Below are 14412 nucleotides of genomic sequence, written 5' to 3' on the forward strand. Positions count from 1 at the left end.
TAATTCTGTAACACGCTCCATCCTTTACACCAAATCCCTATCTCCATAATACCCTCTCCCTGCCCCCCTCATATCTCAGTAAACTCCTTCAACACCTACACCCACTCACGATCTCTGCAACCTGTTCCAGAACTGTCACCCCGCCTAGTCTCTGTCACCCCTCCAGTCCCTTCACCTCTCCCTTTCTCTGTGAACATCTGCAGCCACAACTCCCTCCCTTTCACTGTAGCCTCCTCGAGCACCTACATCCCTCGCCATCACTGTAACTTACTCCAAATCTTGCATCCAATTCCTATCCCTTTAAGCACCTTCAGTCCATACAACCCTCGCTATCTCTGCAACCTCCTCCAGCCCCTACACCACTCCCTACCTATGTAACTTCCTCCAACAACACTCTTCCTAACTCTGACACGTACTCCAGCCACTGCTCCTCCCTGTATTTCTGTCATCGCCCCTACACCCCTCCCTATCTCTATTACACCCTCCCGTCCCAACATTACTCGCTATCTCTGTCCCCTGCTCCAAACCCAACATCTCTCCCAATTTTTTTCACCACCTCCAGTCCATACAAGCTTCCCTACCTCTGTCACCTCCTCCTGCCCTTCATCCCTCTCTATCTCTGCGACATTCTACAGCCACTACACATCTTCCTAACTCTGTAAGTAACGCTAGCCCCAACATATCTCTCCACCTTTGTAACTTCTTCCCACACCTACACCTCACCCTTAACTCTGTAGCCTCTTCCCACGTCTGCACCTCAACTCTGTAATCTTGTCCAGCCCCTTCATCCCTCACTATCTTTGGAAGCCCCCCCCCCCCCCCTACCCCCCCCCCCCCCCCATACCTCTGTAACCTCATCCAGTCTCTATGCTCGTTCCTATGTTTGTAGCCCCTTCTTGTACTTACACTACTCGCTGTCGCTTTAACCTCCTCCAATCTCTATGTCAACCCCTACCTCTCTTACCTCCTCCAGTGCTGACTTCCCGCTCTATTTCTGGCATCCTCTTTAAATCCTACATCCTTGCTATCTCTGTGACCTCCTCCAGCCTCTGCATCGTTCCCTACCCCGATATCTTTTCCAGCTCTTGCATTCTTCACGAGATCCCTCCTCCTCCAGCCACTGTTACCTCCCTCTCACTATATACTCCTTCATGTCCCACACCCTCATGAAGTATTGCATTTTGGTAAGAGAAATCAGGGCAGGACTTTTGCAGTTAATGGTAGCCCCCTGGGGAGTGTTTCCAAGCAGGGACCAAGGAATTCAGGTGCGTTGTTCTTTGAAAGTAAAGTTGCATTTAGACAGTGTGCTGAAGAAAGTGTTTGGCACGCTCACCTTCATTCAAAATTCATTGAGTTTAGGAGTTGGGATATCATGTTGTGGCCATATAGGACGTTGGTTGAGAAACTTTTAGAATACTGCGTTCAATCCGAGTCTCCCTGTTATAGCAAAGATGTTGGTGAACTTGAAAAGTTTCAGAAAACATTGACAAGGATGTCGCCAGGGTTGGAGGGGTTGAGCGATAGGACTAGGTTGAATAGGCTGGGACTCTTTTATCCTGGAACATTGAAGGCCGAGGAGTGACCTTACAAAAGTTTATAAATTCATGAGGGGCATTGGCAGGATTAATGTCAGAAGTCACACGACACCAGACTATAGTCCAACAGGTGTATTTAAAATCACAAGCTTTCAGAGCGCTGTTACTTCATCAGGCTGTTACGATGATCTCTTGAATTAATGACACGTATTTCCACCCAACGTCTCCTGAAAATATTTCTTCTTCGAGTATATCTCTGTTTCCCACCACCCCACCACTTCTCACTTTTGAAAGTTTCAGTTGAATCTGTTGTCTTTCACGCAGCGTATTCCAGATCACAACAACTCGCTGCGTCAAAAGCACAAATTCCACTTCTTTCCCCGCCTCCCCACCCTGAGGTTCATTTTCTGATCCACTTCAATCTGTCTCCATCCTCTGGTTAGCGACCCTCCTTCCAATGGATACGGTTTCTCTGTCATTCTCTCGATTGGAAACCCTTTCCTCATAAAGATGAACATATCGCTTCAGTCTCTCCCTGGACATTCTCTACTTCGAGGAAGACCATCCTAGCTTCGACCAGTCTCTCTATATCTCTGTAGGAACTGAAGCCCTTGTCCCTGAACCTATTCTAGTAAATCGTACTCTACACCCTTGCCAAGGACTGAATTCATCAGGGCTCAATTATTTTTTTAATTAAGTCATTTCTGGCTTAATGAAGAACTTCTAAGATCAGTGTTGCTCAGGATGTGTCAGTAGTGTGGGGAAATTGGGGAGAGTACTTCTGGATTGGGAGGCAGGAGGTTAGAATTTGTAAAATGCTAGGGGTAAAAGCTTTGCATCCTTTAAAAGATAATTTGTTTTTTCCATGGTTAGAGATTTAAAATGGATGCCTGTGAGCAGCAACTTGAAAGTTTGCTAGTGCACAGAGAGTGGCTGAATTGAAATATTTGTACTGAAAGGCCATATAGTTAGCCGGCCAAGCAGCAGTTTTTACCAAGACAACAAGTTTTGAATTCAGTCAATCAATTTTAACCAGGCACTTAGATACCAAAAACTCCTTTGACAGATGTGAGGCACAGCAACAGCCAGAGAGCCAGAGGGGTGACACCGAAACTAGGAGCAGGAGAAGGCCATTTGGCCCTACAAACCTGCTCCACCATTCAATCTGAACCTTACCTCAACTCTTGCCCCTAATGTCAACCCAGGGGCCTCTATTTTCAGATATACATTGGTTGTACTAGGTTTATCCCCGCCCTACCCACGAATCCACTTTTTCTTCTTGCACGCAGATGACAAAGCCTGGGTTTAAACTTCACTCTCAGGGCCAGCCAAATGTCACCTCTGACAGTGCTGCGTTTACTCAGTACCACATGGGTCTGCCAGCTGAAATTACAGAGTTCACGTCATGAGGCAGTGACTTGAGTCTGATGGCGAGACTGGGTGCAATGTGCCTCAATTTTAACGCATGGGGAAGAAGGAGAGAAGGACTGTGGCATCAACAATGGAATATTAGCAGGGTGCAGCCAGGAAGACGTGGCTAGACAGAGGGAGGAATGGAGACTAAGGTGGTGGAGGGTGAGAGAGCGAGAGATCGAGACTGTGTGAGAGGGAAAGAGAGAGGGACGGAGGGAGAGAGTGAGGGAGATGGAAAACAAGAGACAGGGAGAAGGAGGGAGCGAGGGGACAGGGAGAGCATGTGGAGACTGAGAGAGTTAGAAAGAGAGAGGATGAGAAAGAGAGAGGATGCGTAAGATAGATAGAGGAGGAAAGAAGTGAGAGAACGGGTTTGGGACAATGTGTAATAGACAAGGTGAGAGAGAGAGAGAGAGAGAGACCGGGAGTGAGAGGAAGAGGAGATTCTGACAGAGAGGGATGGACAGATGTCAAAGAGAGAGAGTAAGTAAGTGAGAAGAGCTAGGGGTGTTGAAAAAATGTGGTGAGGGAGAGAATACAAAGAGATCGAGGGAGAGGGAGAGTAAGAGAGGTATGGGAGTGAGATAATGTAAGAGTTTGCGTGTGGGGGCGTGTTGAGACAGAGATAGAGAGTGATACTGGAGGAAGAAGCAAGGGAGAGAGATAGGAAAGGAGGGAGGGGAGAGAGGTTGAGAGCGAGAAAGAGGTGGGAGTGAGAGAGAAGCGAGGATTGAGGGGGGATTGAGGAAGTGAAGTGTTGGACAGAAAGAATGTAAGGGAGCAAGGGGAGGATGTGACAGAGGTCAGTGAGAGAGAGGGTACAGATGGAGGGATGGTAAGAGACAGAGAAAGATCTTGACAAGGAGAGATAGAAATGATGGGTAGGCGGGGTAGTGTGAGTGAAAGTGGGAGAGAGAGAAACAGACTGAAGTTTAGCGTCGATGTTGTTGAAGAGGATCAGAAAGCAATGAAGATGTTTGGAAAGCTTTGGGGATCTGCACATTTTGGAGGCCCGGGAGCTCCTACTAATGGCAGACGATTGCAGCTGCAATTGTTAGAGTCAGGCATCTCAGCTTGGCCGTGGACATGTGCGTATCAAAGTACCACCTAGTGGGTCAAGAGAGCAGCAATAAGGAGTGTCGGGACGCAGACAATTTTCCGGTAATCCAAGCGGGAGGATCTGGGAAAGAAGTGTCTTACTTCCAGTCCTTGTGCGTAGGAAGACAGAGACTTTCCACCCCGCAAATCAATGACTCAGAAGGGCAGGAGAAATTGATGCCTTCATTAAAACTGTTGATGTAATCAGTGAAACTTTCAGTTGATGATCCCTCCAGTGACCACTCTTCCCAGACTCGCTGTTTGGTTTTGTTGTTGAACTAGCTAGAAGTGGAAGAAAAGTTGCAACGAATATGATTTGAGACCACACAAGCATAGAAAAGCTGACTTAGGGGAACATGTAGGGAAAGTGATGAATATTGGGTGGGGGGCGGCGAACTGTCAGTCACAGCGTCACAAAGCAGCACGGATGAAGACGCACTTCATTCATAGCGCCTTTTAGTGGTTGGGATGAGGATATATATTTGTCACAGCAGCACCCAGCACTGGGGATGGATATATATATAGCAGTTACAGTATCACCCAGCAGCAGTGATCAGGATAAATATCAGTCACAGTGTCACCAGCGGCGGAATGAGTGCACATATTTATTTTTTTAAAAAAATCTCTCATATTGTCACCTGGGTGCAGGGATTAATGTGTCTATATATTTTCGTATGTTAGTTACAGCACCGCACAGCATTGGGAATGAGGATATATATCAGTCCTAGCGCCACCCACCATTGGGTTGAGGATATTCACAAACACACACCTAGTTATAACAAGGAGAAACTGTGGATATGCAAGGACTGTGAGGAATGGATTCAGATCCCTATCTGAGTTGCAAATACTGGGCTCAGCAGGCCATCATTTATGGCGGTGGTCAGCAGTCATCAGCTGCGGCGGTGATGATGCCGAGAGCAGGGACTGTTGGTGGTCGTGATGGGTCTCTGAGGTGGAGGTGGTGCCCTGAGTAGGTACAACTAGCTGTAGTATGCCTGAAACGTGGACTCTTCGTGGTGTTATCATCTGTGTACCTGGAACAGGGTCTCCTCGGGGTCCAGAAAACATTGGGGAGACCTTTCAGAAGCGAGAGAGCTGTTTGAAGACCCCTTGTACGGAGAATGAACCAAGTTTGTGCAATTACTTTTCATTCTTTTTCTAACTCTAATTGGCGCAGGGTTATGGTGACAAAATACATTTCACCTATCTTTCTACATCAATGGCTTTGAGGTGGAGATGGTTCAGAGAATCAAGTTCTGAGGATTGTTGATCACCAACAACCTGTCATATCCAGTCAGGAAAGCACAACAACGCCTCTGCTTCCTCCGGACACTAAGGAAATTCGGCATGTCCATAAAAATTCTTTATAATTTTTGCAGATGCACTATTTAAATCAATCTAACAGATGTATCATGATTTGGTATGGCACCGGCTCTGCTGAGGACCAGAAGACACTACAGAGAGTTGTGTACACAGTCCAATTATTCATACAAGCCAACTTTCAGTTCATTAACTCTATCTATGCTTCTCACTGCCACGGGAAGTTAACCAACATAATCAAAATGTATTCTCACCTCAGTTATAATCACTTCTAACCTCCTCCATCGGGCAGAAGATGCAAAAATTTAAACACATGTGTGAACAGATTCAGGAACACCTTCTTCCCCGCTGTTATTAGATTTCTGAATGAGCCTCTCAAATTGTAAATTTTATGTTGATCTCATTCTTTGTGCACCTTCTCTGCAGCCATAACGTGATATTCTTCGGTCTGTTTTGTTAGCCTGATGCATGTTGTATCATTTGATCTGTCTGTACTGCATGCAAAACAAAGCTTTCTCTGTACCTAGCTGCATGTGACAATAATAAATCAGAGAATCTGTGTGACAACAAATAACTCAAAAACTCATCGCCACCTAGCGGCAGGGATGAGTGTGCGCGCACAATAGATATATGTCACAGCACTACCTAGCGGAAGAGATGAAAATATATCTCAGTCACAGAGCCAATTATCGGTTTTGTTGTGGACACACATCAGTCACAGTGCCACTGTCTGGCAGGGATGACAATGGTGCCCACCTCCAGTAAATGCCGAGCCTGGGCTCCAATCCAACAAGAGGAATCTCTCCACTTAATAATAGCAGTGAGCTGTTTCTCCAGTCAGTCTACTTTCTTTCAATCTTGGGCCAGGAAATAGCTGCAAAAATGAATAGATCAAACATTCTGGATCGACTCTCTGTTTCTGTTCTGGTTATGGACACCCAGACTTTGCAAGGTTGTCTAGTCTCTGCAGGATTCTTAAAAGTACGTGAGATCTAAGAGAGGGGGAGACATTCAGCCCTTCCAACCTGTTCCACCATACAATGCCATCTTAGCTGATCTCATCTCGGCCTCAACTGCAATTTCCTGCCCACACTTCCTAATCCCCTTGACCCATTCTTAAATTTAAATCTATTTTCTCCTCAAAGTTACTCAGTGACGTGGCATCCACCACACTCCATAGGTTCACAACCCTTTGAGAGAAATCATTCCTCCTCATCTCTGTTTTAAATCTGTAACCCCTTATCTTAAAAATGAACTCTCCGTCCAGATTGCCCCATATGAGGAAACATCCTCTCTACGTCTACGTTGTCAATCCCTACAGCATCTTATCCACGTCAATTAGTTCTCCTTTTATTCTTCTCAGCACTGATGATTACAGGCCGAAACTGTTCATAAGACAAGTCTTGCCTCGTTCTGAGGAAGGATCATAGGACCTGAAATGTTAACCTTGATTTCTCTTCACAGATTGTGCCAGACCTGCTGAGCTTTTCCAGCAACTTCTATTTTGTCTCGGCTCTTTCCAGTGGTGTGTTCTTGCTAATCATTTAGCCCAGGATTATTATGTTCATGTATAAGACTTACAAATTCCTGGATAATTTTGGAATGAAACTTTAACTATGTTCAAATTTGGTTTCCACCCTCGTGTGTGTGTGTGTGTGTGTGTGTGTGTGTGTGTGTGTATGCACGCACACGTGTGTATGTGCATGAGTGTACGCATGCACACAAACGCGCGTGCATTGCATGTGCACATCTATGTGCCTGAGTCAAACACAAAAAATATAACAACGGTATTAGACCATTTCGTCAGCTAGGTCTGCTTTGCAATTCATTGCAATCGTTTTTCAACTTGTATCTCAATACCATTCTTCCGCTCTTGCCTATACCCCTCAACATCTTTAGCCTCTTGAAAACTATATCTTTCTGGAATATCTTCAATGACTTGGCCTCCACAGCCTTCTGTGCTGGAGAATGATACCGGTTCACCAATCCCTGAGTGAAGACGTTCTCCTCATCTCAGTCCCAAATGACTTACTCGATATCCTGACAGACTGCCCCCCCTTGTACTGGACTCTGAATAAGAGTGCGTGAAAGTGATTGCCTGAGAAAGTGTAAGTGTGTGAGAGAGGAAGACAATTTCTGTGGGACTTTACATGTCATAGTGTGTGCAAAAGAGAGAATATGTGAGTGAGTGCATGAGACAATGCATTAGAGAGAGTGCATGTAAGTGAGAGAAAGTGTGTGTCTGAGAAAGCATGTGAAGTAGTGAGACTGTGAGAAAGTGAATGTATGTGTGTGACAGAGAGGGTGTGTGTGTGAAAGAATTAGAGACTGTACGTGTAAGAGAGAGGGGAAAGTTAGAGGGAGTGTGTAAAAGACAGAACGTGTGAGTGTGTGTGAGAGTGAGAATGTGAAAAAGAGAAAGTCTGATTATGTATGAGAGAGTGAATGTGTGAAACAGAGTTAGATAGAATATGTGTAAGAGAGGGGTGGAGTCAGAGACAGTATTTAAGAGAAAGAAAGTGTGAGAGTGACAGTGTGAAAAAGAGAAAGTGTGAGTGTGTAGAGAGTTAGTATGTGAGACAGAGTTAGAGAGAGGATGTGTAAGAGAGAGAGTAAGAGTTAGAGAAAGTATGTAAAAGATAGAATGTGGGTCTATGTCAGTGAGAATATGCGAAAAAAGAAAGTGTGAGTGTGTGAGAGAGAGTGAGTGAGGGTATGTGTAAGAGAGAAAGTGCGCATGTGTGAGCGGAAGGGTGTGTGTGGGTGAGAGGGGTGAATTAGAGAGAGTGCATGCAAGAGACAACATGTGAGTATGTGTGAATCGTATGCGTGAGAGAAAGTCTTTGTGGATGTGTGTGCAAGTGAGAGTGTCAGAAGTCACACAACACCAAATTATAATCTAACAAGCTTATTTGAAATCACAAGCATTTTGAGCGCTGCTCCTTCGTCAGGTGAAGGAGCACCTGACCTGATGAAAGAGCAGCGTTTGGAAAGCTTGTGATTTCAAATAAACCTATTGGACTATAACCTGACGATGTTTGACTTCTGACTTGGTCCACCTCAGTCCGACGTTGGCATCTCCTCATCATGAGAGAGAATGTGTGTAAAAGATACAAAGTATGTGTGTGTGTGTGTGTGTGTGTGTGTGTGTGTGTGTGTGTGTGTGTGTGTGTGTGTGTGTGTGTGTGTGTGAGGGAGAGGGAGTTAAGTGTATAAAAAAGACAATATGTTTGTGTCTATGTATGCGTGGAAATGTAGATGTGAGGTTTTTTTAATTCATTCACGGGATGAGGGAGTTAATTGTATAAAAAAGACAATATGTTTGTGTCTATGTATGTGTGGAAATGTAGATGTGAAGTTTTTTTTATTCATTCACGGGATGAGGGCGTCGCTGACCAGGCAGCATTTATTGCCCATTCCCAACTGCCCAGAGGGCAGTTAAGAGTCAACCACATTGTTGTGAGTCTGTAACAGCAGGTGTGCTTGTGTGATTCCACTTGCATAGAATGAAGTTTATAGTTTTTAATTTGGAAAGCCTTTTTAAATATATTAATAAATGACTCCATTGCTGGCAAGTTTTCTTAAAGCCTATGTCTGCCAATAAGCAACAGTTAATCCTTGGCACTTGACAGACCTCTGGGTGGGGAGTGGTTTGTCCTCAGTTCCACATCAACATGATGGTGCAAGGAGGAATCCAAGGATTTGAACATGAAAACACAGAGAGTAGACATATCTCCATCCTGCTATTGGCTGGTACTGTGAATGAAGGAGCGATCTGGCTATCGCACACCCCAACTCTTCCCACTACTCGACCTCCCAAAACCATACTATTTGCCCTAACCACTTGTTGAAAATTCCTTTTGAATCTTCTTCCACTTTCCTAGGTCCTGGATCACAGTGGCTTGGTGGGTCAAAAACAAAATACTCATTTCTGACCCCCATCAGCTCCTCAATCCGGTTAGCAACACTTCCTCCAGTGGGAACAGTCTCCCCTGGCTGCCTCTACGTAGGTCCTACATCAGTTTCCCGGAAGAATTACGGTAGCTCACTCTGGATGCGATGGGACAGGACAAAGAGGCCTCACTGTCAGAAAAACCTCATTATAAATCACCCAGATGCTGAGATTAAATGGCGTGTGTCTCACTGGGAATTTGTTGTCGATGTGAAGGACATTATAATGGGATGAATGGCCTCTGTGTGTTTGCATCAGTGAACATGCATAGGCCTGGATTGGGAAACAAGGCTGAGATAGAGACTTATCTGTGGGTTGTCTGTTTATGACCCTTAGCATGCTGTCCCTGACTCGACGTGTTTACAGATTGCACCCGCAATCTACTCTTGTTAGTTAGATTGCACTAAGGTATAGAGTCCAGGATACCCAATTCAATCAAAATTACAGAGGTACTAGGAAAGGGGCCATAATTGACAAGCTCACAGACAGAATTGGGAGGTTAGACTTATCAGGAGAGAGTGATCAGCCAGGGTCAGTTCACTCTAGAAAATAGCGAGCTGAGGGGCATTACCTGATTGAGGTTTTTTTAAAAAATTCTGAAGTTCAATAGCGTTGAATGTTCTGTTCCTGTAGCAAACAAAACCAGAGTTGATTAACATTATCCAATTCTGATAAATTCAACCAGGAATCTAGGAGAAACTTCCTGAAGCAGGGATATTATAAGACTTGCTTCATGGGGTTTGAGAGAATCGGATATTCACTGCCACGAGAGGTGGGAGAGAGTGGAGTACTCGCTCCCATGGGGAGTGGTTGAGGTGACTATTATGGATGTGCATTCCTATATCACTTGATGCAATTCTGTGTAATATTGTCACGGGTGTAAATTATCCACTGCCAAGCCCCTCGGTGCCCCTATCAGTGTTTAATAATGATGTGCAGTCATTTCGTGTAACCACTTCATGTTTATTCAGAGCTGTGTTTACACAAAGTTCACAAATGCAACATGGTCATTGACTAAAAAGGGAGATTGCTCCCCACTCTATCCAGAACTAGAGTGTATACACAAATGCTGGGGACAATTGCAGCGGGAAATCCCCAATCATCAAAAGAAACAATCATTTCACCCAGTCCTGAAACCCTTCAATATTCAGGTTGCTCACCAAATACTGACACTGCTGTGGAAATCACACGGCAAAACATAAATAATGATTAGCCCGTGACATTGTATACCTCAGAGCGGATAGTCACTCGAGGTGATGGTGTTAACGAGAGGCGAGTTCAGTGAACCATGCCTCACACTGCAGGAATATCTGGAGCCTTTCTTCCAGTCAGTGGCCGGGACTGTCAGGTAACTGCTCAGGCTGTAGCTTTGATCACTGTCTGGGGACACAGCGCTTGTGGTCACCCCACTGTCTGTCTCTTTTCCATCTACACTCCAGCGGACCTGCACAAGGCCCGGCTTAAAGCGACTCACCAGACAGGACAGAGTGGCTGATCCCGTGTCTATTTGTTCCGGGGAAGGTGGGAGCAGAAGGACAGATGGTTTCTGATCATCATTACCTGTGTATGGGGAAAGAGAGGGAGACAGGATTGTATATTTGAACAAAAAAAAACTGACTGACCTATGTGTGTGACTAAGAATTATTCATATATACGCGCCTGAAAGGTGTGCATGTGAGGGACAGAGAGAAAATTATTAATATAATTACTGACGTCTGTGTGTGAGAATTATTGATATTGTTAGAGATGGTTATTTCTATATATAGCACTCTGATCTGTGTGAGCGAAATATTAAGATGAGCTACGTGACTTATGCGTGTGAGCGAGAAATATTGATGCAATCTCTGATCTGCGTGCATGTGAGTGAATGCGTGTGAGAGAGAACTACTATATATATAAAACACTGGCCGTTTTGAGTAAGACGATAATTTTTAATATAACGTCAAAAAAATCTGCGTATGTGTGAGAGAATTATTTTTATAATCTTTGTTCTGTGTGCGAATGTAAGATAGAAGTATTAATATATGTGACACACTGACTTCTGTGTGTATATGTGCGTGTGTGTGCATGACTGAGAGAGAGAGAGGAGGGGGGAGACAGGAAGGGAGAGAATTATTAATATAAATAACACACTGACCTATGTGTGTGTGAGAGAATTATCGATTTAATCTCTGGTCTGTGTGTGTGTGTTGTATGCAAGCGAAAGAGAGGGGGGGGATGGAGAGAATTATTAAAATAAATAGCAGTATGATCTGTGTGTTTTTGTGTGAGAGAGAATTGTTAATATATCATTGACCTGTATGTATGTCTGTGTGCGTGAGAGAGAGCGAGAGGGAGAGAATTATTGTTATAATCTCTGACCTGTGTGTGATCGTGAGAGAGAAATATTAATGTAACATGTACCTGGATGTGTGAGAGAATTATTGATGTAATCTCTGATCTGTGCGCGTTTGTGTGCGTGTGCATGCGTGTGTGTGTCTGTCTGTGTAAGAAAGGGAGAAAGAGCATTATTAACGTTGTTGTACTCGCTTACCTGTGTACGTTTGTGTGAGAGAGAATTTTCAATATAAAAAAACACTGACTTGTGCGGGTGAGAGAGCATTATTAATATATATAAAATGCTTTGACCGCTGTGTGTGTCAGTGGGAGAGAGAATTATCATTGTAGCACTGACCTGTATGTGAAAGAGAATTATTGACATAATCTTTGGCCTGTGTGTGTGCGAGAGAGAGAAAGAGAGAGATAATTATGAATGTAAATAATACTCTGACCTGTCTATGTGAGAGAGAATAATTTAAACAATCTCTGGACTATATGTGTTTTGAGAGACAGAGAATTATTAACATATATAAAAGAATGATGTGTGTGTGTGTGTGTTTTAGAAAGAGAGAGAGATCATTAATATAAATAACACTCTGACAGCAATGTGTTTGTATTTGAGAAAGAATTATGAATGTAACACTGCCTTGCATGTGTGAGAAGGAGAATGAGAGGGAACACCTGCATTTATTAATAAAAATAAATCTCTGATCTGCGTGTATCTGTGAGAGAGAAAATTATTAATGTAACACTGACCTGTGCACGTAAGAGAATATCATTTTTAGAATCCCTGACCTGTGCCGTTGTGTGTGAGACAAAGGATCGTTAAAAACAACAATAATATAATAATAAGTGTTAATAATAAATATATATAACATTTTGACCGCTGGGTATCTGTGTGTGAGAGAAAATTAATGATGTTACACTGACCTGTGATCGAGAGAGAGAAGGAGGGCGGGAGGGGAGAGAACTATTGTTATTATCTCTGAACCGTGTGGGTGCGAGGGGGAGAGATAGAATTATTAATATATTAAAAAAAACACGCTGACCTGTGCGATTGTGTGTGCGTGAATGAGTGTGTGAGAGAGTGAGTGAATTATTAAAATAACACCATGAATTGTGCATGTGAATTAGATTTGTTGAAAAATGGCTTGAATCATTATTTGGTAAAATCTGAAGAACTCTGAAGTAACAAAAATTGGACTAATCTGAATGATAGAAATTGAGAGGGAGAGAGAGAGAGAGAACAAAATCACTTACTCTGAACAGTCAGGGCGGTTCCACCTCCGTAGATGATTCCAGCTGAGCTATCCCACACAGCACAGTAATAGACGGCGGAGTCACTCGACACCAGGTTTCTGATGGTTAGGATGTAACTGTTGCTGGAGGAGTCTCGAGAAGGTTGGAAACGGTCAGTGAAGCCGGTCCCTCTGAATATATCATTATCGGTTTCATGCTCAACCACCCACACTGGGGCTTCTCCGGGACTCTGTCGGTACCAATACATCTCGTGGCTGCCCACCTTACTGTTCTGCATCGCACAATTCAACTGGACGGTCTGACCGGCAGATACTGGGTCGGACACTGGACTTTGATTGAGGTCAGGAAGAGCCAAGGTACCTAAAATTAAAGAAACGTACACAGACATTGAGTGACTTTGCCAGTGGGTGTAAAACAAAACCGAATGGCATTTTACGGACAAAGGTCAATCCAGAACAATTTCTGACCTGTTACTTGAAGCAGCAGAGCCCACAGCAGATGCAACGTTGGAAACATTTCCACTGGAGAATACATTGAAACAACGAGCTATCTGAGAGTTGCCCTCAGCTGAACTGTTTGTAGTAAACTCCCGGGCGCTGCTCCACTCACAATGTTGGTTAACCGGAGAGAGAGCTCCGGCTCTATTTATTCACTGGAATGCAAATGAAGGGGCAGAGAACGGGCAAGTTTTCCCTCTGGGTTTTCACCAATCTATTTTTGGCTTCTTACATCGTTGTCCATAATCTTAACTTTTGTGTTTATGAATGTTTAACGTGCGAATGAGCTTTGCGTTCATAGGAACATAGCAAATAGAGGCGCATTAGGCTATTCGGTCCTTTAAGACTCCTCTTTCATTCAATAGGAACATCGTTAATCATCCAACTGTACCAACGGTTCCTATTTTCTCTGCTCGGACCCTTTGATCACCTTATCCCCAAATGACTATATCCAACTCCTTAAAAATGTGCAATTTTGTTAAACATCCACTTTTCTTTCTCTGTGCTTCCATGCGTACATAGAGTCAAAGAGTCATAGAGGCATTCAGCATGGAACCAGGCTCCTTGGCCCAACTCGTCCATGCCGAACAGGTTACCTAAACTTAACTCGACCCATTTGCCTGCGTTTGACACATAACCCCGTAAACATTTTCTAACTAAACCTCTTTTAAATACTAAATAGCGCCCTCCTCTACTAATTCCTCTGGCAGGCCATTCCATATATGCAACACCATCTGTGTGAAAAAGTTCCCCTCAGGTCCCTTTTAAATCTTTTCCCTCTCACCTTAAAACTATGCCCTCCAGTTTTGGGCTTCCCTACCCTGCGGAAAGGACCTTGGCTATTCACTTCACCTATGCCCCTCCAGATTCTATAAACCTCTATAAGGTCACCTCTCAGCCTGCCACACGCCGGGAAGAAAATGTCTCAGCCTATCCAACCTCTCCTTAAAACTCAAAACATGGTAACATCCTGTAAACCTTTTTGCACCCTTACTCGTTTATTAACATCCTTCCTACA

General features: G+C 44.0%; 1 protein-coding gene across 1 annotated transcript; it reads right to left on the bottom strand.

The window, feature by feature from the left end:
• Positions 1 to 10260: 10260 nt before the first annotated feature.
• LOC109922264 (immunoglobulin lambda-1 light chain-like) lies at positions 10261 to 13505 on the bottom strand. Its single transcript, XM_048620422.1, has 3 exons — positions 13365 to 13505; positions 12898 to 13257; positions 10261 to 10878 (listed from the first exon to the last, which is right to left on the bottom strand). The coding sequence occupies exons 1-3, from the start codon at positions 13429 to 13431 to the stop codon at positions 10550 to 10552; spliced, it is 756 nt and encodes a 251-aa protein (XP_048476379.1). The 5' UTR covers positions 13432 to 13505; the 3' UTR covers positions 10261 to 10549.
• Between the last annotated feature and the right edge of the window lie 907 nt (positions 13506 to 14412).

Source organism: Rhincodon typus, chromosome 46, assembly GCF_021869965.1.
Source record: "Rhincodon typus isolate 14 chromosome 46, sRhiTyp1.1, whole genome shotgun sequence".
NCBI classification, from domain to species: domain Eukaryota; kingdom Metazoa; phylum Chordata; class Chondrichthyes; order Orectolobiformes; family Rhincodontidae; genus Rhincodon; species Rhincodon typus.